General features: G+C 36.3%; 2 protein-coding genes and 3 non-coding genes across 5 annotated transcripts; 4 read left to right on the forward strand and 1 right to left on the reverse strand.

Moving 5' to 3' along the window:
* Window positions 1-2: 2 nt before the first annotated feature.
* Window positions 3-23,763, reverse strand: LOC114882775 (protein furry). Its single transcript, XM_046285877.1, is given in 50 exon segments — window positions 3-523; window positions 614-1,115; window positions 1,244-1,501; window positions 1,572-1,764; window positions 1,831-2,012; window positions 2,091-2,228; window positions 2,321-2,494; window positions 3,125-3,199; window positions 3,267-3,439; window positions 3,868-4,036; window positions 4,130-4,438; window positions 4,509-5,017; window positions 5,079-5,382; window positions 5,464-5,773; window positions 5,843-6,008; window positions 6,085-6,722; window positions 6,809-6,999; window positions 7,079-7,205; window positions 7,278-7,546; window positions 7,623-7,757; window positions 7,829-7,933; window positions 8,721-8,857; window positions 9,980-10,189; window positions 12,852-13,015; window positions 13,161-13,315; window positions 13,397-13,668; window positions 13,749-13,918; window positions 14,007-14,156; window positions 14,218-14,388; window positions 14,700-14,846; window positions 15,675-15,851; window positions 15,933-16,122; window positions 16,201-16,371; window positions 16,445-16,601; window positions 16,603-17,160; window positions 17,244-17,647; window positions 17,722-17,956; window positions 18,023-18,160; window positions 18,232-18,439; window positions 18,518-18,727; window positions 18,786-18,985; window positions 19,040-19,224; window positions 19,296-19,472; window positions 19,809-19,850; window positions 19,989-20,075; window positions 20,586-21,916; window positions 22,011-22,126; window positions 22,208-22,388; window positions 22,475-23,210; window positions 23,377-23,763. Coding segments are annotated over 45 exon segments (9,762 nt in total). The 5' UTR covers window positions 20,032-20,075; window positions 20,586-21,916; window positions 22,011-22,126; window positions 22,208-22,388; window positions 22,475-23,210; window positions 23,377-23,763; the 3' UTR covers window positions 3-359.
* On the forward strand, window positions 7,974-8,046 carry Trnaa-agc. Its single transcript has one exon. It is a non-coding gene; the product is annotated as a tRNA-Ala (tRNA).
* On the forward strand, window positions 8,320-8,392 carry Trnaa-agc. Its single transcript has one exon. It is a non-coding gene; the product is annotated as a tRNA-Ala (tRNA).
* On the forward strand, window positions 8,470-8,542 carry Trnaa-agc. Its single transcript has one exon. It is a non-coding gene; the product is annotated as a tRNA-Ala (tRNA).
* On the forward strand, window positions 11,483-12,837 carry LOC114882777 (thyrotropin-releasing hormone receptor). The gene is made up of 3 exons (XM_046285878.1): window positions 11,483-12,310; window positions 12,394-12,607; window positions 12,670-12,837. The coding sequence occupies exons 1-3, from the start codon at window positions 11,483-11,485 to the stop codon at window positions 12,774-12,776; spliced, it is 1,149 nt and encodes a 382-aa protein (XP_046141834.1). The 3' UTR covers window positions 12,777-12,837.
* Window positions 23,764-23,810: the final 47 nt, after the last annotated feature.

Below are 23,810 nucleotides of genomic sequence, written 5' to 3' on the forward strand. Positions count from 1 at the left end.
AATTTTGAGCTTTCGAATATTTATTTTGCCGAACTTACATATGTACGTTATTGCGCTCATGATAAAAAAAAGAGACGACAAAATCGTCGACATCATGCCTCCGCTCGTGCGTATTTTTCTAAATTTCTATGACTATTAGTTTGTGACGTTTACAAATTATTCGACTATGGACGAGCATCTATCGAAGGGGTGTTCAAATGATGCCGATCCGTAGCAGAACACTCTGTATACTTACATACATATGTCGTATACAAGGATACACGGATAAAACGCACGTACAGTTAAATTATACGAAGACTTTAGTTTAGACAAACAACTGCCTATAATACCATATATGTTATATTAAAACTCATGTCAAGTTAACAATCGTTTTTCGAGTTGCTACGATGATCGTGCTGAGATCGAGCCGCTTTCGTAGACGTTTCTAGGCCGGTAACAGCCCCCAAAACTTGGAATAAACTTTCCATTAGTCTACTAAATATTTCTGACATTTCGTCAGATTTTCGTGTAACCACAAAAATATCTATAACAGAGAATCAGGATTAATTTCATTTGTCTTTATCTTAATTATTAATTTTATCCCTTTGCAAAATAATTGATGTTAATATATTACCAGATCTATCTTGTCCTAAGTATTTGCAGTACATATTAACAGCAGTCGTTACATCATCGTCATCGTGGAACGGATCTCCTGGCCACTGTGCTCTGTGCAGTCTTACAGCTTCAAGAGCAGGACACCATCGTGCGTTTCTAAGTAGCTCCGCGACTCTGGCAACTTCTTCGACAGCACCAGTGCCGGGTAAGGGACTAGGACTGGGTGTTGGAGTTGGTGTGCCTCTCTCGCTTTCTGTGCTTTCTTCCAGCGCTCTACTTAGAGCAATCTTCATATTCGCAATTTCTACTGATATATCTTGAAGCGGAATTTGTACGTTTTTTGCAGCATTCATAAGAGTACCTAGCATTTTATTCGAAGCCTCTATTAAAAGTAACAATTGGAGATGAAGTTTATAAAGCGCTTTCCCTAAGTCTAAGAGCATCTCTTCAAGACCTGTCTCTGTGGTATGACCACCGCCTAATGCTTGAAGTTTTGCCGCTGCTTTTGCTGCTTCCAAACACTGTAAACAATCGTGTATTAATAACAGATTATTATGCAACATAGACTTTTCAATTTGCTTTTAATCTTGGGAACACCTATGGAGAGCCGGAAGAAGCGGAAGAACAAGATTTATTATTAATTACTTACTTCAGTAGCGTGATCCTTCTTGTCGAGGAAAGTTTCAAGATGCTCTTGGATTTCTAACATCCCAAACCGTAATGATTCGTTTAATCGCTGATTTGCAAAAATAGCAATGGAAAACCAAATTAAAGGTGGCTCAGCTTTGGAACTAAGTAATTCGGCGTGACTAGATAAATGGGAACCTAATTGAGTGGCAGCAGGACTGCCATTACACAATAAGGCACTGGCTTCTCGTGTAATAGTGACGGATTTACTGCTTACGTCCTGATAATAACAATAAAAAAGTATTACAATCAATTCTAATAAAAAAAAATTGCACACATCACATGCTCACCCTTAGAATTCTGCTTAACAAGTGGAAAAAGTCTAAGGTGTTATACAAAGATTGTGTGATCAGATTTTGAATTTGTTGCCGCCAAATTTCTTCTGCATCATCTCGTACAACCTGTCTGAATGGCATTAATGCCGATAGGTTTGGCGATGCGTTACAAGGCGTTACGTCACCTAAATCTCCCGCGCTAGAGCCACTGTAAATAAATTACAAATATAAATCAATTAAACATGGCTTTTATACGTTTCAATGAGAAACTTACGATGTGTCAGACCTTGTCGAAGAATCGTGGCGCGTACGGCTAGGTATTAGGGAAAGAGAGGATGGTGGAAACATTCCAGGAATATTATTCGCTTCTTGTCCCGCTCCAGATCCACCGGGTACTTCGTCCAAAGGTGATTCTGAACCAGCTTCGTCATCAGATGATTCTTCCGCAACACCGCGCTATAATATTAATACATTACGGATTGAATTGTAAAGATTTCAGTCTTTACAATTAAATAGTAACTGTTACTTAATTACCCGACTAGTGTGTTTGCTAGATGATTGAGTTTTTTCACTTAAACTTTCCTCAAATTGCCTCAGACTTGGTTCTCTTTCTTCTCCTTCGCTAAGAGGACGTCGTCTTACTCCCCAGTTGAAATTGTCAGTACTCTCACCCTGTCGAGGAATTAATGATATTTTTTATTTTTTTATTTTTTTTTTAATTGTTGAGTAGTGTTGGATTATAAATATTTGGTAAAGATACTTACTTCAACGCTTTCGCTCTCATACTCCAAGAAATCAAAGTCTTTAAATACACCAAACTGTTCGTCATCTCTTCTAGAACCTCCACTCAAATCGTTATTTGCACCCGACACTTCTTCCGTTGAAGAAGCCATGGATGATTGTCTTTCCATTAAATCTGAACTCTGACTGAATATCACCTGTATTACAAATATTTCTCTTTAGTCAACTAGAATAAAAAGCGACAAAACAGCAACAGGATCTTTGTCTGACACGACGCTTCAGTTTCTTTGTTTGCTATATAACAATGCTGTGAATTTTTACTATTATTGTGCATTTATGTGATCAATACCGATATCCGTTACGTATATCTGATTTTAATTTACATAGCAGCATTATTGCAATAATGCACGTGTACATCATATTTTGATATGCCACTTTCCATACAATTAACATGCTACACAAAAATCTACTGCGCATCAATAATCCTACGAGAAATGATAACGAACTTGTTTTGTTCCGAAAATTTTGTGCAAGTTAAATCATTTAAAGCATATTAAAGCGTGAATATATCTGTACTGACAGGACATCACATATGAGTATAAACAAATGTTTTTTTTTATTACTCTTGTGATAATCAGTGCAGACTGCATTTAAAGAAGCCTGTTACCTTGCTATATAATGTCATTGAACTAATGTGTTCATCCTAAAAAGGGGTACATAACCAGAGTCAGTTATAATAACAATGTTTTTCTACAGGAAAGCTAATGGACATAAATGTATAAACCAACATAAGTTTCTGAAAAAGATTTTAAGGCAAAGGAACTTACAGATGGGCTCTTTGGTAGTCCAACGCGTTGTCCGCATGTTGTTAGAAGATTTACTAAGCATTCTCTAACACGACCCTAAACAGTAGATGTTGTTAGATATCACCCGTACATATTTTATATTATTTAACAATTTTTATTTTACCTGTGACATCCATGGCCTTTTCCACCCTGAAACAGCATTGCTGTCGGCTGGTGAAAGAGACAGTGAACACCGAGGAGAAGCAAGTGATTTTTCTTCAACGCCTTGTCGTATTAACCATCGTCTACCAATTACTGGTGTCTGAGATAAGTCAAACGTGAAATCCATAGTCCTTCCTATTTATAAGTATAACATATCAATTAAATTTTATAGTAAACATTTGTAGATAAAAACGTTCATCAATATTTTACTAACTGATACATTTACTTTTTAAAAAAATACATATTTATTTACCTGTTTTACAAACATATATTTAAAAGATTTAAAAAGGCAGTGCAAACGGAACATTAAATAATCAAAACTTAGAAAAAAAATTAATTTCGGGTGTTTGCAAGCGAACAAATTTTAATTAAAAAAATAATAACTATATATTTCTTGAACAATTTACAATTTATTGTTATTATTATTTTTATCGCAACCTGAACATCATCAGATAAGCAATCCATGCAGTGAGCGTGTTCCGCATTGTAAGAGGAAAAACAGAACTTAATCATTTTTAACATCCACATTCATGCAATGTATATGTTAAGGAATATTGTTTTACCGGGCAATTCTTTTTTGGTAAAGATCTCGGTATCGGTGAAGCTTGGATGCGGTGATGCTATTGAAGATTCCCAGGATGAACCGTGCACAGAAGTAGGTGGTGCTACTAATGTTGACGATCTCGTGACTACGAGCTTTAAAATTTTAAGGGCTTCCTTCCAATGAGGACCCTAACATTACATCATTACGTATCAACTAGTTATGAAAAATGTATACAAAAAATACATAATTAACTACCATTTGTAATCAATTTTTAATCATACCTCAACGTATTTTGAAATCACTCTGAGAAGTTCTGTGTTGATGGGTTGCGCAGCTTGTGAAGCTAGATCAACATAATGTAACATGCAGTGTATAATACTGAGCACAGGTAACGCGACACTTCCTGGACCTTTTTCAAGTACTTCCACAAGGAATGCAAGCATGTTGAAACTGAGATGAGCATACGTGTCATATAAATATTTAACAACACATTTTGTCCACTGAAAACTTTCTTTACTGAAGGTACGTCGACTATACAATGTCATGACAGTACCTAAATTCTCCAGTTTCTTTCCCTTCTCGGCACTTACCTATCAATGAAAACATTATAAATTTACAGTTTGTAGAGTATAAGATATTGATTGAACGTATAGTAATTACTTGTGCAATATTTTCAGCGCTTCTGATGCACAATTCATTAGCATCCTCATAGTTTAGAAGCATGTAAGGAAGTAGTGACACAACGTTCATTGGAAATGCGAGACTTTGAGTAGGGTCAACTACTGGTAAATCCAATAATGGGGTGAACTGAGATAACAACGTTACAACTTGCTCGTACGTGTTTGGGCTGGTACAACCTTTCAATAATAGCGCATGCACACCAGGGAACGAATTCCATCTCAACTGTTGTTGTAATTTCTCAACTTTATCTCTGGCATCTGGTCGATCGAGTGGCAGTCTGTGCAGTACTCGACTGAGCAATCTTAATGCCAACAAAAATTCGTGTTCGTAATCTGATTCAAGCAATGACACCGATAACCAAAACAGTTGTGCTAAAATAGTCATTTTATCGTCTTGTGTTGCTGAGTCACCCAGTAATTTCAAAGACTGAGCTGATCTCGACCGAGATAGATTAGAATTTGGATATTTATTGCATCTGGTATCCAATTCTGTAGAAATATATTATATGTTATAATTCATTTGTAAAAAATCATGTAGGTATTTACAAACCTTTTATTTCACTTGCTGTAGAATTACCAGCACTCGACTTTTTCATGCAATAACTAACTGAATAACTGGTACTTCTTGTATGACCAGCCTGACTTAGGTGAGAAAACATGTGTGGACCAGTTGGATATCCATTTCCTCCTCCTGGACTTCGTTTTCCACCAATCAAACAACCTGAAGCTGGATCTTTATTATTTAAATTTGGAGTAGATTTAAATATTTCTTTCATAAAATCTAAAGGTCGGAAGTCAGATTCTAAGGAATCGACGGCTGCTTCAAGTGTCAGTAATAATTCTGTCACATAGCCCTATAAAGATATTTACAAGAACAAATTAGAATCGCCAAAAAAATAGTTACATTAATGAAGTAAAATAAATGCATTATGTACCTGCATGTCTTCCCCTTGTTCAGCGACAGTCTCTACCAATCTAGACAAAATGTCAGATAACATTCGTGATGTAATTGGAACTCGTAATGCTCTGAATACTTGAAGAGATCTCCCTGCATAATGCCTGGACGAACAAGATAAGCCTAATTGTAACGCAGTTTGTGCCCATCGTTGACTAACCAATGCATGGGGTAAGGAATCTCTGAAGACTCGCAACACGTGTCGCAATAATACTGTTAGTTGTTCAGCACTGCGAACCCACCATACTTTGGCAGTCATATCTTCATAATTCCACAATGGTTGATTGATCCTATATTAAGAAAAAACTTATTGTGTAAACCCTGTGAAAATATTCCTGTAAGTGAAGCTGCAAACATACCTAGACGCTAGGAAATTGATTAAAGATTTAATAACATCCTGGATTGGCATGTTTGGACCTGGTTGAGGACCAACCCAATTATTTGCATCTTCTGGTGTAACGATAACAGGAGGCACTGTGGTTGATGATCCTGTTGTTTGCGGCCAATTGTTACACGTCCCCGAATCTACAGCATTAACATCGCCACGTTTCATTTATTAAATAAATAACAAAATAGAAGCAGAGAAATGTTAATTCCTCACCATATGCATGAGAATTCGAATAATCTTTATTGCTGTCCATAACTGATTGATTCACATGATTCATTGATATTGGAGGGGTTGACGTTGAGTTAGGAATAGGTGAATGAGTAGGTGTCCCGGTATTAGAGGATGGAAGTGGTGGTGGAGGAGGTGGAGGTGGAGGCGGTGGAGGTGCTGCATTAAATATAGATGATTCTGGTGGTGGCGGTGGCGGTGGAGGTGGTGGCGGAGGAGGAGGTGGAGGCGGAGGAGAAGAAGAGGGTGGCGGTGGTGAAGATGACGGAGGAGGAGTTGTAGGAGGTGGTGCTGGCGGTGGACCATAGAGGTAACTGTCAAATTCTGGATCAACCTCGGTGAAATTATGTTCGAGTATTGGCAAAGCTGGAGTAGAAAGACCTAAGCCCAGCTGTTCTGTTTTCGATGCCAAGAGTACCCGGGCTACGCCAAGATGATCTCGATGATCCCCGAGAACAACCAATAGATTTAACAAAAGACAACGACAGTGATCCCTTACGAGAGGTCTTGAATGATCCAAGCCAAGAAAAACTATATGTAACATTAGGGGAACATGGATGGCCCAGTCAAGTTGTATGCCGTCGACAACAACGTCGGTAAGTAGCATCACGGCGATGTTGCATCTGAAATTTAATGATACATTAAATTGTTAGCATCTTTGACATCCGCTTTATTGATAACAATGATGAATTATAAGAGGTTTCTTTACCTATGAAATCCACTTATAGGTTGCGAACTATCTGGAAGATATTCCGTAAGAGGAGCAAAGTATCCACCGTACTCAGGCATTGGTAAAGGATGTGGCTGTGGGATATCAAACTTTTCACCGCTGCAGGACATTTTTCCATTTACTCCCACGGGTCCGTTACGTCCACCGTAACAAGATTCGTCGGTGATTAACTGTAATCAAACACAAAACAGAAATGAAGAAAGCTGTAAAGTAATACAGGAAAGAAAGTTAATAAAAAAGTGAATATACTTCGGCTTCGGTCGTAGGAGTGGACAAATCGTCCGGAAGAACCGGCGGGCCGCTCGCAGTCCTTGTTTTTTCTGCCCTTGGGGTTTGAAATCCAGCGAGTGCTCGCAATGCGGTATCAGATTTTGAGCTACAGACACGTAAGACTCATGAAGGAAACAAATTAATGAACAAATATCAGGGCGTTCAATAGAAGACTTACCCGGTTTTAACGGGATCCTCTCCTGAGTGCCTTTTGGTATGAATGGTACCTTTTTCAACGCCTAGATCACGCGGAGGATTGCCAGGATCAGCGGCAGGAGCATCGCTATGAGAGGAAGCTTTTCTCATACTAGTTAATCTATAAAAAGGTGGAGTTTCTGTTCTTTCGATTAAGCAATTCAATGTTTCGACTGTCTGCAATTCGGTCATCATTTCATCTACTAAACGATCCGGACGGGCTCTAGCCAAATACAAAACCACACGTTTTGCCTGAAATATTCAATAAACATTAATATAATAAGAACCTGGATGACGACTGAAGGAATTATTCGTTAAGGATGCTTACATATGGAAGTAATTCTTGTGGTGCCATTCCCGAGACGATAATCAAATAGCGAATAATTACTTTCAGATTGTTAGGCCAACAACCACACAGAGTAGCCCAAAGTTCCTCCGTCTCTTTCGGATGCTCATCAGAGAACTGCGTAATATAATTTTTATTATTGTATAATTATTTAATTTTAAAAATTAATCATATTTTGTTCATGGTACCTTAGCAGTTATGTAGAACAAGTTGTTCAACACCATTTCCGTTGCTTCAGCGCTACCCCAACCCTCTCTGCGAGCTCCACCGCGGGACATGTCGCTTGCATAGTACTGATTAAACAATTTCATTGTTAAAATAATATAAATCAAAGGGGGCGTAGCTCAGATGGTAGAGCGCTCGCTTAGCATGCGAGAGGTACCGGGATCGATACCCGGCGCCTCCAAAGTATTTTTTCTCATTTTGCAAAAATCTTCTCAATATTTTTTTTGTTCTATAAAAGAGCGATATTAAACAAACAAATGTAATACTTCCTCATTGCAAAACATGCTATCATAGCTTAGATTTAAAAAAAAAATGTCTCCTATGTGACTGACAAACAAGTAGTAAGCTCCTAGATCAGACGTCTGACTTATCTTAAACTATACTACTGATATCATCTGCAAGAGAATCTTCCCCTATCAAAATAAAAAGGATTTTATTAAGAAAAGGAAGTAATGGGGGCGTAGCTCAGATGGTAGAGCGCTCGCTTAGCATGCGAGAGGTACCGGGATCGATGCCCGGCGCCTCCAAAATCTTTTTGAATCCTTTCACCAAATGTAGATCACATTGCACCTTCGCATTGACACTTGCATTTAATCAGATCGTGGGGGGCGTAGCTCAGATGGTAGAGCGCTCGCTTAGCATGCGAGAGGTACCGGGATCGATACCCGGCGCCTCCAACCTTTTTTTTGAAAGAATATAAAAACAAAATGATTCTTTTTTATATGTACAAAGAAGGGTAGAACTGAGTGTCAGTCATATTAATACTATTAAATCTATGTCAACATCAACATCATGAATATATGACAATGATCGTGAAAGGATTAACAAAAATACTTATTGAGATTCAAGTATTACCTGATAATAACTCAATGGATTAGAGGGTGGAGGTACATTGGGATCCACCAATTCCATGTTATGCAACCAAGGTAACAAATACTGAAGTAGCAACTGTCGGACCTCCCTTCTGGCTGTTTGAAATCTGTGTGTAATTTCTGAAAATCATAAACAATAATGATGTATTAAACTGTGAATAAATGTATTATGAAACGCGTGGCTTTGTACACTAGTCGTTACATTTCTTTGGTAAAATATTAGTTGAACTTAGGACACGTTTGCATTATGGTATTTAGGTCAGTTTCATTGCTATCTTTAAACGGATTGTTCATTTCGCGATTGAACCTATTGAAGTGTTGCTAGCAGCAGGCATTCATACTACTTAACAAGTTTATTGGCATACTGAATAAACAATAAACAAAATTTTGTTCTTATTTTTTGATAAGCTCAATTTACGAATATGGTACTCCGACAAAATGATCTGTTTTAATACATGTAGAGGGTTGTCTGAATTCTGTACAATAACATCATTTGTCATCGTTCATTAGAAGCGGGGCTTGAAATCGGCCTGTCAAAATGTATTTTCTATGCAAACATGCAAACTGGAGAAAGGGATATTAGGTTGAGTTATAAATGGATGAATTATTTCTAGCTGGCTGCTAGCAAAAGGTTCGACCTGTTCAATGTAGTCCAACTTACAAATGTTGCACTCTGTAAACATTGTTCGGTACACACGCCAATAGATGATTACACAAGTCATATTTATGCCTTCCTCGAATAATCATCACTCTATTTTAACCCTTTTCTGAATAGTCTATTTATCTTCATTAAGGATATCATCATTTGTGTAAAGAAAGTAGGAGTCCAATGGATTCACCTTGACCGAATAAGAGTTAATCAACAGGTAAATAGACCCCTCGTATAAGAAGATTAATAATGGACCTAATAAAAAACGTGGACGATTCCACTTACAATGGATGGATTATTGGAAGACTCAATGATCTATATATAATACCATGAAATACCATCTCTTTCTTCTCATACTTTGTACAAAGTCAGAAAATAAGAAAAAAATAAAAATACGAATGATAACGCGTTCAATCACCTCAGATGATTCCTTTTCTGTTCTCCGAAACACCTGTATTTGTGAATGCAACAAAATCAATCAGAGATAAATGAAACAGTTAAATTAAGTGAACTGATAAGTGCACAGTTATGTAAATACTAGCAAGTGTATCTTCAACTTCTAAAAGACATCATTTTAAAGAAAATAAGCTCACCACTGAACATAGGCATCGTCAGCTCCGGATGTAACTGAGCGAGTTGACGAGAAAGATACATTTGATTGCGACAATAGGTGGTCGATAGAAGAACATCAAGAGTGCCACCCCTAATTGTACCACTTGAGGACATTCCACCGATGGGATTACTTTGTGGTCCTGCGGCAGAGGTGGCTGTGGTTGATGAACCGCCTACAGGATCATCCTGACCTAAAACAAGAAATGATAGAATTATAAAAATTGCTAGTAATTTAAGTATCAATTATGCAAGTTATTGTAAGCAGGTACAAAGTGTGAGTACAATCTTTCAACGTTAAATAAGAAGTTTCTTATTTTTTTCATATCGGGTGTTTCACGTAACCGACCAGAATTCATATACTGCCATGGTGCGCAGAAGCTAGATCCATCGGAGTTTATCAGGAACAGTTGCCGATGCACCATGCAGAAATAGTCGAGACGGCATCTCGAGGTATACCGTTTATCTTCATCATCTCTTATCGAGGACATTTTTCTTTCAAAAATAAGCTCTATTTAGTGTGAAGTTTCTATTACTGATAAAAGTTTTGAATAGAAACGATGCGTGGCAAAAATTTTAAAATATTTAAACAAACGTTTTAGTAAGTCTATTTCTATTCATAGCTTCTGCTGTTAAAATTACAAACAAGTGAATCACGTTGACGTTTCTTCATTATGGAACATTGATAAGTGATAAAAAATATAATAAAAATTGTTTGAAATACTTGTGTGAAGACATTAAAAATGATAAATGAAAAATGCACTTAAGTTTGTGAAACTCTAAACTGAACGTTCATTTGATGATGAAAATAGATGAAAGTCTCGCGGAATGTTCTAATTAAAAATGTTCAGAATTTAGCGTGAGTGAAATCGTAAACGCATTTCTCCGAGGCTTGCAATAAAAGATGGACTTCTTTATCAACCTTTGAAGACGTCCAGAGAATTTGGCAACACTCCAGCACAGTTTTTCATAGAACGTTAAATAAACTTTGAACGCTTCTGTTCGTGGCATGAAATTTCCTCGATTGCTCAGAGAAGCCACAAACAGTTCAACCACTTATACGGTACGAGCATGAAAAAATAAACAGATAAAATAGCGGTTGGAGAATCGGTAGAACTGTGAATTAGAACTATGTTACAGTAACGAAACAAATAAAAGGATCACCTGTTGCAAGAATGATAAAACCTGAACAAGCAACAAGTATTCTAAAAGATTTTATGATTTTTTTACAGCCTACATTAACGAACTACTTTTGTTTTGATATCTCCCTATTGGAAATATTGGGTAACATTTTTTTTTAAGTCTTTAGATAAAACAAAAGACATCAAGGCTATATGTTATATATGAACGATAAGAAACCCTTTCAGAGGATGAGTTTTATTTGGCGAAAAGAAAATATTTTCGTACGCAACACGTCATCGCGAACGCATCCTGCGTTTCAACTATAAAAATCGATGAATCCTCCTGTTTGAGAGCACCTCACAAAAATGGCTCATACACAAAGAGACCTCGTGGAGTTCAACTTAACGGAGAACGTGTTACGTAGCGTCCAGTTATATTACACACCCATGCTCGTTTACTTCGGTTCTCTAGGAAATTGCCTCTCTGTGATAGTATTCTTTGGAACGAAATTATGCCAATATTCGTCGAGCATCTATCTCGGCGCGTTAGCGATCAGCGATACAGGCTTCCTGGTATCCGTCTTCGTGGTCTGGTTGAACCTTGTAGAGGTCGGCCTGTTCAATCAACAGGGTTTCTGTCAATTTTTCATTTACTTAACCACCCTTTGCAGCTTCATGAGCGTTTGGCTCGTAGTGGCATTTACCGTAGAGAGGTTTATAGCTGTTCAATATCCTCTCTATCGTCAATCAATGTGCACAGTGGCCAGGGCGAAAGCTACGGTCTCCATATTGACTACATTAGGTGTTGTTCTGTGCAGTCCAGTTTTATGGTTCTCAGCACCACGGCTACAGTACGGTAAAAATGGCAACGTGACCGAGTGCCATTTAGCTGAGGGGCTTGAATCATGGGCGATCGTTTATAACATGATCGACACGGTGCTGACTTTCGCGATACCCTTCACCGTGATCATTATTCTGAACGTGTTGATTGCACGGGCTATCTATAGGCATATCAAAATTAGAAAATCTCTAACCAACGAGCCGAGTATCATGAAGGAGAAACAACCGCAAGCGCAAAGCTTCCGGAACAATCTGGCGCAGACCAAAATCACTAAGATGCTTCTCGTCGTCTCTAGCGCTTTCCTGTGCTTTAATCTTCCAGCGTATGTCTTGAGGATTTATGCTTTCCTACATGTACGTGTCAGTAACTATTAGAAACAAATGAATTATTTAATGATTCGTACGAGCTGGTTGATATTGGATGTATAAAAATATAGTTTCAGAGGGAAAGCAACTTAAGCCATGTACGATCGCTGGAATTGGCGCAACAGGTTTGCAATTTGTTGTTCAATACCAACTTTGGGATTAATTTTATTCTGTATTGCGCGACGGGCCAGAATTTTCGAACAGCGATACGGTGCATGTTTTTAAAGCGATTTCGCAGAAAAAACAGAGCTGTGATGCAGGTGTCGAATCACGAAATGCAAAATGGTAAGTTGTACCGTAGATAAATTACTGTTTCATTAAGAAGATTATCTTTCGTGTATTTTCAGTTTCAAACTATGTACGATCAAGTACGACAACCACGGTACAACGACATCCAAGAGGGTTCACGGAACCGTGGCAAGAATTCCATGAGCTAAATGTCATCTCAGAGTAAATCGCTGTACAACTAAAGCACAACTTAGTGATTGGAATTCGCACACAATCGAACAGATAGATTTGACAAACTTACTGGTCTCCGGTTCTGTAGCCGGAAGAGGACCCACGTTCCCAAAAAATCTTTGATCCAGCAGCTGAAGAAGTTGGAGCGCTGCGTCGTGAACAGGAGCACGGGGGCAACCCGTACTCATTAGGGTAACGTTGATGATGCTTGTGTAATGATCGCAGGGATATTCTCTATGAAACAACATTAAAGACATTTTATGCTATATTCATATACTACAGAGGAAATGAAATCTTTTATAATTTGATATCACATTTAAAATAAAATCTTTTTAATTTAAAATATTTCAATGTTTAGAAATACGTGTAGGTTACTAACCTTGCGCTAAAAATTGTTGCCAAGGCGAGGAAACAACCATCGGCTACTTGTGGAGCTCCCGTGTAACACCGGTCGACCACCCAGTCGAGAAGAGTTCCAATATCAGGGTTACATTCCAATAGTAACACTACTGTTTCACGAGCAAGGGCATAAATCTGAAATTTTTGTTATCGAACATGTGTAGTAATCCCTTAAGAAAGCTACATTAAAAAATGAATTGTTAACGTGAAATTTACTTTCTCATCCTTGCTGGCTAATAGCAAATCTAACCACTGATACAATATAGCTCCTTCTTCTGAAAGCGATTGAGAATTGAAGCAAGGACCACAACACAATAGTCCGCTCATAGCCTGTAACGCTGAAAGCTGTAATTCTGTACAAGATTTTTCTTCTTCGTGTAACGATGATGTACTCGCAAGTGGTCGTCCATAGGGACCTGCCCAACTGGCGAACAACATGAACAAATTCCGTCTTAAATCTCTCTTCAGTAATGTATGACATGTTTCCACTAAAGCATTAAAAGAATAAGGTGTAAGTTATAACGAACAAACTCCTAAAAAAATATTTCTCTACTTATAAATGACTTACAAGAAAAACTCTTGATCATTTTTCTCATGAAATTACAGAAATGTAGTTTAATATCACGAACTGCAGGTGCTTCTTTGTCGGTTTCGTTCTCTAAATATAAACGTGCACCGTCGATATATTCAACGAACGTTGGATGAAGCGATTGTGTTTCACGATCTAACACCGCAGGACTATAAAAACATACGAATAGAATTAATTTAATGATTAACTTATGAAAACGAATCACGAAGAAACGCGTCGAGCTGACTGATAACTAACCAAATACCAAACGTTCCGTACTCGGCAATTAATTCTAATACTCTTACAAGCTGTAATCGTAATGCATCTCTTCGTCTTCGACGTCTCATATTTTCTTGCTTACGGTCAACTGCTTCGCGTATATAAGGAACTAATTCTTCCATTAAGTCTCTAAAAAGTAGCAATCATTGTTAGGAATATTTCTGGTTAAATAATTTCGCGGTTTACTTACTTTAAAGCATCAGCATTCACTTTGCCGATTGCTTGTACAGCAGCATCTCTAACATCAACTACTTCGCACCTTAGTAGAGGTACCGTCAATTTGTACAAAGCTGCGGGGCTCGCATTTGTACCGGGTGATTTGTTATCACCCCGTTCGGCGGAAAGACTATCGGGTGATGAACTATCGAAGAAAATTTTTAATGTTTCATACATATTAAATAAATTCCCTATTTGATTGCTATGTGTTATAGATATAAAAAATGTTGTGCAATTAATTAATAGGTTTAGTTCTTTTATTAAAGTGATCGGGAACGGTCGAGTGAATAAAAATACACATAATCGGTGTTAAATAACACCTTAATTAACATCCAATAAACGACTTAGAAATGAAGAAAGTTTCATATAATAGAGATATAGTGCAAATTTACCAACGACCGTTTAATCCCGGGTGACATCGAAGCATGGTCGTTCGCAATGGTTAATTAGGCTCACCTGGTCCGCTTATGCCTGGTGTAGATGCCGGAAATGGACGGAACGGAGAAGCGACCCGGTAGGGTCTGTGCCCCACCGAGATTCTCCAGGCTCTGACTCAACTCCTTACTCATGCACAACACACCAAACTCCACCGTATGCTGACCACTAGAGTATGCAATACAGTGTACCACCAATGCTCCTTGTATCAGACATTATTTACTGCTCAGAAAGTACTACTCTAAGATCCAGATGTACATGTGCGATACAGTGACGTGTAGCATGCGAGGTAGATAAATGTTACAGAAAAATAAAGCGAAATGTGCGTTTAGGAAACAGAGATACGTTAACTTCAGTCCCGCTCCCGAGTGCAAAGCACGACTTGGTACAAATTGGTGCTTCCCTGGTTTTTTAAATGAAACACCTTGTGTTACTGATTTAAAACGGACAGTTTTTTGGAGATGATGTGCATAATTCACATGAGATTAGACATTCTTACATCTTATCAATTATTAGAGATACAAATGCCACGTGCGTGCCACAGCAGAGATTTTGCATGTCATAACGTGGAGTTAACTTAATAGTTCACATAGTGTTACACTGTAATTTTGATTAGAGAACTTTGAGACAAACAAACATCGGTACTCATCATATGTTTCCGTGGTACACAACAGACATAAGCAGACATGACCCAACACCAATTAATACCAAATAATTCCACCTGATAATTCGTTGTTTGTGTGTACATGTAAAGCTCTAATGATAGAACTATAAACTGCATTATTAAATATATAATTTGGATCTATCAATGATTTGTGCATATAAAAATGTAGATAATTTTAAAAACTACGTAACTAATGTATCATTTAACAGTATACTCATCTGTTATGTTTTGACTAAGTGTGTTAAATGTCGTTTAACATAATAATAACAACATAATAAAATGGAATGACACGATACTAATGTCCCTGCAGTAACTTATAATTATTCATTTACCTGAGACTGAGATCTGGACTGGCACACCGTACAACAGGACTCGGTACCGGTGGAACAACTCTGTATCCGAATGTCAAATAATTCTTCCAAACGTGCATATACATGTCCCTCTCGTTTACAGGTTTCCTAACTGCCGTTGAACTTCTCAAGAGAGAAGCTCTATTGTCATTAACAGGTCTAAAAAATGTAAGTGGGAACATTTATTGTTATTTAGTCGTAAACGAACATATTATTTTTAAAGGTGTAATGTAATCTTACGTAGGATCGATTACTGAAAAGAGCGAATTTATACGAGTGAAAACAATAGGCCATGAATGTGCAATAGCAGTGGGACATAGCGTGAGCACTCTATCCTTTTCCAAAAATGCAAACAGACAACTTCCCCATGGATCTGCACCATTTAAATTTAGGGAAGAAGAACTTTTCGTGCTAGTATCTTCGTGAAGACCTGTATCCGTAAAAGTCTATGAATCAGTAAATTGTATGAGCTTATCAAACATTTTGATGTTAAAAGTATCATCATTACCTGCTGTCCATACGCAACTACTTCTTTCAGCTATCCACTGAAGATCAACGTTAGAAGTAGAAGCAGCTGCTGCTTTTTCAGCAGGTGGTAACATATAATAACATTTCTCCAGAACTACTGGACAACAAGCATCTATTACATCAATCACAGCTTGATCGTCTTCCACACCTCCTGAAATACATAAACAACATTATAATATTTAATAATTTTACTTTAAATTTTATGTTTGTACTATGAAACGTACCTAATGCTTTCAATAAAAGTTTAACCTCGCGTAATATATGAACAGCTATTCGTCGAGGATATAGACGACAGTTACAAAGCATAACCAATGCAAAACCTTCTACCAAATGGAAAACACTCGAAACAGGTTCTACTTTTTGTCCTGATTCACTTTTTTTTAATATTACCATCTGTATTTGTTCGCGTATTTGTTCTTGTATTATCTGATTGCTCTTTGGATCTTATGCTGGGACTTGTTAATGAATTTTTCCAACTTGTAAGTAGTTGTAGAAGCATTCTCAAACCATTATCAACTAGCTGTGGAAAAGTATCCTGAACATCTCTGGCAAGGAACTGAGTAAACCCAAGAACAACGTCTTGTCTCCAATCAGGAAAATCTAATACCAAAGTCTGTAAACTTTGATACGCTAATCCCCGAAGCTCTTCGTCCATGTGAACAGTTAAACGAGACAACAAGTCTACTAATTCGGCACCAGTCATTCCATCAGGTATTAAACGAGGGACAGCGGCAACACAAGTTCGGAAAAGATCTATTCTCGGTTTTCGCTCTCCAGTGATCATTTCATCAGGTTCTTTATTCATGTTTTGAGTACTCGTCATCATGAGAGGTCTTCCATAATGAACATCTAATGCACGTAATATATCAACGAATACTCGTCGAACATGTGGAAAATATGAGGACATTCCTATACTTCTCGCAGTATCCTCTGTCAACATCTAAATTACATAAAAATTAAATTTTATATGAAAAATATTTGTAAATTGATTGGATCATATTTAGAATTATTTACAATACTTACTTTATTCAAAAATGTCTTTTTAACCCGCATAGTGTTACCGCTAGGTAGCACACCCATTGTACGAGGCATAGGAGGTTCTCCTTCTTTTTGTTGCAAACTGTCAGCTACAACCAAAAAGGCTCGAAGTCCAATACTCATGCGTTCAGGAGTTAAAATTATTTTCACCGGTCGACCGACAGATAATAAATCAAATACTATTTCACGCATTGCAAAATCTAATCTTTCCTGTGCAATGAATTGAATAATTTTCACAAAAATATTCAACGGAGTATCACGTGGGACTACTGCCTTCGACCCTTTAGGAAACAAAGAGTTTACTATGCTTTGTAGTCTACTTTGAGTAGCTGAATTACTTTCGCATTTGATACGTATCATGTACACCCAAAGCAAACGATACAATGCCTCTGTAAAACAAATGCAATACATATATAGATTTGCATTACAACATCGTAACGTTCTCTAAAATAATAAACCATACCTAATGCAACGCGACACATTTTAGGATCTCGATTCTTCAGATGTGAGAGACACATTGCTAAAAAATAGTGCCAATTTTGTAAAAAAAATGTTTTCTGACTCACGCATAGTAAACAAGTTACAAGAGGAAAAAGAGCAAGCCTATGCTTTGACTTTGTACACATATCTAACGTGGTAGAGTACAACATTTCTACAAAATTTTTTAGACAAGGTACATTAACTTCATTTTTTACGGCCTAAAACAAAAGAAGTATATGTTAAAATATCAATGCTCATTTTACACAAGTATATAATGAACCTACAGCAGCAACAGGAACAAGTATCTCAACAAAAAGTCCAGCCAAAGCATGTTTAACATCTTTATCTTTTACTTCTAAAAAATACTGTGCACATTCCTGCATAAACTGAAATGAGGCTTCAAATTCTTCTATTGGTACCATCTAAAAATCAATGTGATATATGTATATATGATAAACATCGAAAATATTATGAATCCTCATTCTTTGGTTACCTTCACCCGGAAAAATTTCATTCCCATTAATAACGATATAATACTTTGTGTAGTATGAGGTCCGGGTTCTTTAGCACGCAATTCTTTTAATTCAACCATAAAACGTTTTCTGACCGACATAAACCTGGCCTGTGCAAGAACTCCTATTACTTCTGCATAAAGATCAGCAATGATATGAATGTTTGCTGCATTTGGTTCGTTTTGAATGCTATAAGACAAAACATATTAAAAAGTACAATAGAAATCTAAGTACAAAACATCTTACAATCACCCGTCTATTTCTTACCCTTCTCTATACTTGAAATGTTTGAAAGCAATGTTTTCTATGTAAGTTACTAAATCCTCGTGACCAGGATGAAATGGTAATTGACGCAAAACTTCTATCAACATTAAACAAAATATAAATTCTACTGCAAGATCTCTTCGCTCTTGAAGCAAATCCGCTTCACTTCTTTCAACTGTTTCCACACTTCCTGATACTATTGTATACATAATACTGCAACAAAATGTTTATTTAAAATTCGTCACGTTATTTAATAATTCTTACAACACACCTCTTCCCTTTCTGATCTTCTTTACCAGGAGCAGGTTTTTTCTGATCACTACCCTGATCAACTAATTGACGTTCATACCAATTAAAGAGTGCTCGCAAAATAGAAGGCAAACAATGTTCTGCAACTGAACCAAATGCAGATAAAAGTTGATCAAACTGTAAATCTTCTCCTCTTTGTAAAACTTTTGAAAGCGGTTTTTCCTGTAACATAGCTATTATTATAAATGATCATTACTAAATAAATTCGTCACTTACATGTTCTGTCATCACTGCTTCCATTTTTTTCTCTGCCTGTGAAGTGAATTCTGCAAATAAGGTACGCATTACAAATTCTCCAGGTCTTAAATCCATATCTCCCATTTGTTGTAGTTTAACAGTTTCTTTTTGAGCACCCCAAGGTAATACTACAGTTATTGCACTCACTCTACTGGAACTTGATTCTAAAACATAAATACACTCTAAATATTTTTATACACTGTATTATTCAGTTCCATGAAAATTGTATATTTACCATTGCCAGAAACTGATGTACTGGCGGTATGAATGCTAACAGCATCGCTACTTTCTCCTTGTGTTGCTCCATGAACAGTAAGTAAATCTTGATTGGGTTCAGGTACACTTTGAGAAGATGATTCAGCTGCTGTTTCATGTAATCCTTCGCCATGTAAAGCTCTGGGTTCAGAAGCTTCTGATAGAAATAAAATATTTACATCTTGGACATTTTCCCCGCAAAATATTCTTTAAATTTCATAACAGTATAAAAAAATATATTTTTAATCACAAGTATATTGTAAAACCATATCAAGAAACTATTACTAAAGAACTATTCTTAGGTCTAAAACTTGTAATTCTGCATGATGGTAGAGACTAACAGATGAAGCCCCATTCTGTAACGTAACAGATGCCTACAATGAACACTAACTTAATTATAATAAGGCTTGACTCTTGACTTTCTATATATGGAAATTTGAAAAATTTCAAAAAAATTTATATTGAATAATTGGCAATAAAAACTGAAATATACCAGGTTGAGCTTCATTCCCAGGAGTTGGTTGTGTTTCTCCTCCTAAAATATTAATTTTATAATTTATCATCATTGTATCAATGTAAGATACATTAACATACAAAATAAATATCAAAATGTTCAATGATTATACCTTAGATTTGACAAATAATAAGTATATAACAAACTATATTTACTAACCTTCAGTCATATTGTCTATGTATGCCTTATCTTCAGGCAACATTAATAGATATTAATGTCACATTACAATCACATAGCATTTTCATTCTAAAAGCAATAAAGAAACTATGTTATGTAAGACACTTCTTTTAATATTTACTTCTTTTAAAAATAAAAAATAAATATCAGCACAAATTGAATACAACAACACACATACATTTATTGTCTTCTCAATTACATATTATCTTACTGTATCTATATAACAATATTAATGTCTATTATCTCCAATCAACAATAATGTCTATATAACTATACAATTGAAAAATAATCATATCTCAATTTTAATGAGTTGACACAAATGTATTACAACCGAGCAGTATTTTAAACGTTTGTTCGTACAGAACAGTAACGTATGATGTACATATGTATGCAAAATAAGAATTACTTAATTAAAATGTAACAAAAATGATAAACTGCGGGAAGCCATAACCTTAGATGAAAAATGACATTGCTATAAAATGATAATGCAATAAAAAGATGCACTTCAAGATTTACATTATCATTATCAATAGATAACATCAGATAATTGAAAACCTTAACCAGAAGTGTTTTATTTACCGTAAAATGCCACTAAATAACAATTTAATTCAAAGTCTGACGTTTCATAAATGTCCGGCTTGATTCCTATGTATTCTTCACAATCTCACATTCCACACGTTCCTTGATATAATACGTTTTTCTTTGCACCACTAGAGGGTATTAGATCACTTACTAAAGTTTTACAAAATAGCATCAAATGCACGTTTTTTGTCCAAATTTGGCTATAATTTTACAAGCATTTTGCATTATAAATGTGTGCAACCTTACAATGCACTTTACTTCTTAATTAAAATATATTTTTTTCATAGCTATATTGAATGTGACTTACAACTTAGATTTTAAAGACTTTGCGAAATATATACATGAAATGCATAATTTATTACTATTTCTGGTTTAATCTAAATTAGTAACGCTTGACATTGAATCTATTCTTCCGTACCAACTGTAGATACTATGCTATATTGCAGAAACCATAGAACAAACAGTAACTTTCAATGTGTAAAATGACCCTGGCAATGAAGCACTTTGACACTATGCTGTTAACTGTGAATAAACTAGCTTAATTAAAAACCTTTTTCCACTGCATGGAACATGTATCAGTTCAAATCATTCAAACATTTACATGCGATGAAAACGATCTTTTCATATTTCAATTCTAAACAGTTGCCAGCGATTTTTAACTGAAACGTTTACTCTGCTTGTGTTCTATTTAGAATTTAGACAGTAACAATCATATAAAAATTTTATTTTTCAGAGCCTTTGTATTGAGCAATAAGGAATTGCAAATGTCATTTATTTTGCAATATAGCTACACATTAATAGCAGAAGCCAAATTCGTGAGCCGAGGACAACGAACATTTTGATAACTAATTGTCAATGAATTCATATACGAATCAGTTCTTATGCGAATAATTAACTCATTTTTATAAAATATCTAAACGTATTAATTTCTTACATATTTAGTAATAAATCTGTAGATCCATATTAAATACAAAACTGCTTCAAACTGCTTTCAGGTGCATTGACCAGTTATTGCACTAAACGCAGACAGCCGCTTTCGTCATCAAGGTCGTTATTTAATCCAATCCACACACTTGAGTCCCACCGTTGCAAGTTCGACATAATGCATTTGAGCTAGTAAATCGTGTGTTGCTATATACACTGTCGTGCGTTCAATACGATGACGCTTATATTAAATGCTAATGATTTTCCTGCTACAATCAGGAAAATGATAAATTCCTCGAGCCAGTAACTTTGCTCACGTAACTTTAACAGGGATCATATTTCACATTTCGATCTTTCTAGTAGCACTATAGTTTCGGCAAAGGTTGCGTAACACCGTCCTTAAGCTAAAAAAAAATACTAATATATAATTTCTAATATATCTTATCAAAAAATATATTAATCTGTATATCTATGGTATTATGCAAAAAGTCAAATTACTGCTGACTAATACTTCTGGTACATAAGCGGTTTTGCTTACACATGTATTTGTGCAAGCATTATCAAGAGACAGATATCACCTTCTTCCTATGAAACGTGGAATTTCCCCTCGAGCTCTAGGCATACAGATGGTAAATGAATGAAATGGAGATCAATGATACAGTGATAAGTACTACAATTTTAGATTAATATCTTACTAAGAACACTTAGAACCTTTAGCCGTTATAATAATTTTACAGAATTTATCGTCTAACTCCGCATAATGCTGTGAATCATTATCTCTTCACGCCTTCTTTTCACGCTACTTTCTTTTTGATGCCTCCTTAATCAGTCAAATGAAAAGAGAATGCACCATTATCGCCTACTGGACTCTGCTCTCTGTGAATGTTTCGGTAAATTTCATGAGTTTCATACTGATATAATTTTGCGTACTTGAAGAGATTTATAATAAATAATTATATTACTATTTAAATCTAATTGATCCAACTGATTCCTGTAACAAATAATTGCACGCGCCACGAGAAATACTCCGATGTGCATAACAGACACTTTTAGCATTAGTCTATTCTTTACAAGGTCCGCTTAGTATGTACGCATCTTCAAGGTGTATAAATACACATTATTTGAAGTTACTCCATTGAACTCTGGCGTTGTGCTCCGTAACATACTGGCCGTTCGCCAGGGTTACGCAAGTCCCGCCCCGATGACCTTCTTCTTCACGAGGGACTGACCTTGCATCTTGTACTTGTTCTTGTACCTTCGGCGCAAACTCGAAACCACCCCAAAGGTGATCACGGCATGACACGTGCAAATTATCGTAATTGCATCGATTAGGATTTGCTATTTACATTAGTAATAAAAATGTAAAGAATGTTAACAATAAGGGCTGTTGATGATGAGAAAATAGCAAATGAATTGTATACGAACGTTAATCAACGCGGAAGAGAATATAGAGGCCGCTAGACAACGATCGATTGATATGAGAGAATATTATATGTATAGTAATACCTGCTCTAAATCGGATATGGCCATATTAAATTGTACAAATCTCGGCCAGCTTTTTATTCTTGACATAGGCTTCCTTTTTTATGTTTGCAAATTCTTCCTGATTTTAAACGTTACATCCAATTACTGGTACTCCAATAAGGAGATATCGTCTGTATTATACTTACGTTACAATGTACTATACTTTACTGGTAACTGAAAACGAACAAAGATGGATGTATTACACGTGGGCATTTTAAATATGCTCATGATTTTTTTCTAAGAATATATCCATGGAAGTTCATTATATTATTCAGCAACTAAAGTTCTGTAAGAGATTCTGTTGATGATAGGTTAGGTTAGGTTATCAGTTAATTCATACCTTAAGAAATTTGCTATCAACGTCGATGCGTTATGATATTTACGGCGAAATTGCAATAACTAGTAAATGCGGAATCAGTTTTGACTTAACGAGTGAAAAACAACAGACGTTTTACTCTACCGTTGAAATAAATTCCCGCCTCGTTGTTTCATATTTCGAATACCTTGATACTAGCGACAATTTCCGTACTTTACTTGACCGGAAATGCGTCATTTTACGCGGTTAAACGTCTAATTTCGAAAAGGGTAACCATGATCGCATTTGATCAAGTTGATATACGCGTGGTGACCGTGAAATGAAGCAGGAAGACGCAGTGTCGTAAGACACGTGAAGAAAGGTTACGAATTCGGAACAGAGTACGCGTTTGAAGTGCGTGAAGTGTCAGGGTCTCAAGGTGCGGCCGTGCCAGAAGATTGAACCTGCGCAGAAGACCG

The sequence above is a fragment of the Osmia bicornis genome, chromosome 5, assembly GCF_907164935.1.
Source record: "Osmia bicornis bicornis chromosome 5, iOsmBic2.1, whole genome shotgun sequence".
NCBI classification, from domain to species: Eukaryota; Metazoa; Arthropoda; class Insecta; order Hymenoptera; family Megachilidae; genus Osmia; species Osmia bicornis.

Coding starts and splice junctions, on each gene's coding strand:
- LOC114882777 (XM_046285878.1), top strand. CDS start 11,483: ATGGCTCATACACAAAGAGACCTCGTGGAGTTCAACTTAACGGAGAAC. Junction 12,311..12,393: donor GGATTTATGCTTTCCTACAT/GTACGTGTCAGT, acceptor ATAAAAATATAG/TTTCAGAGGGAAAGCAACTT. Junction 12,608..12,669: donor GAATCACGAAATGCAAAATG/GTAAGTTGTACC, acceptor GTGTATTTTCAG/TTTCAAACTATGTACGATCA.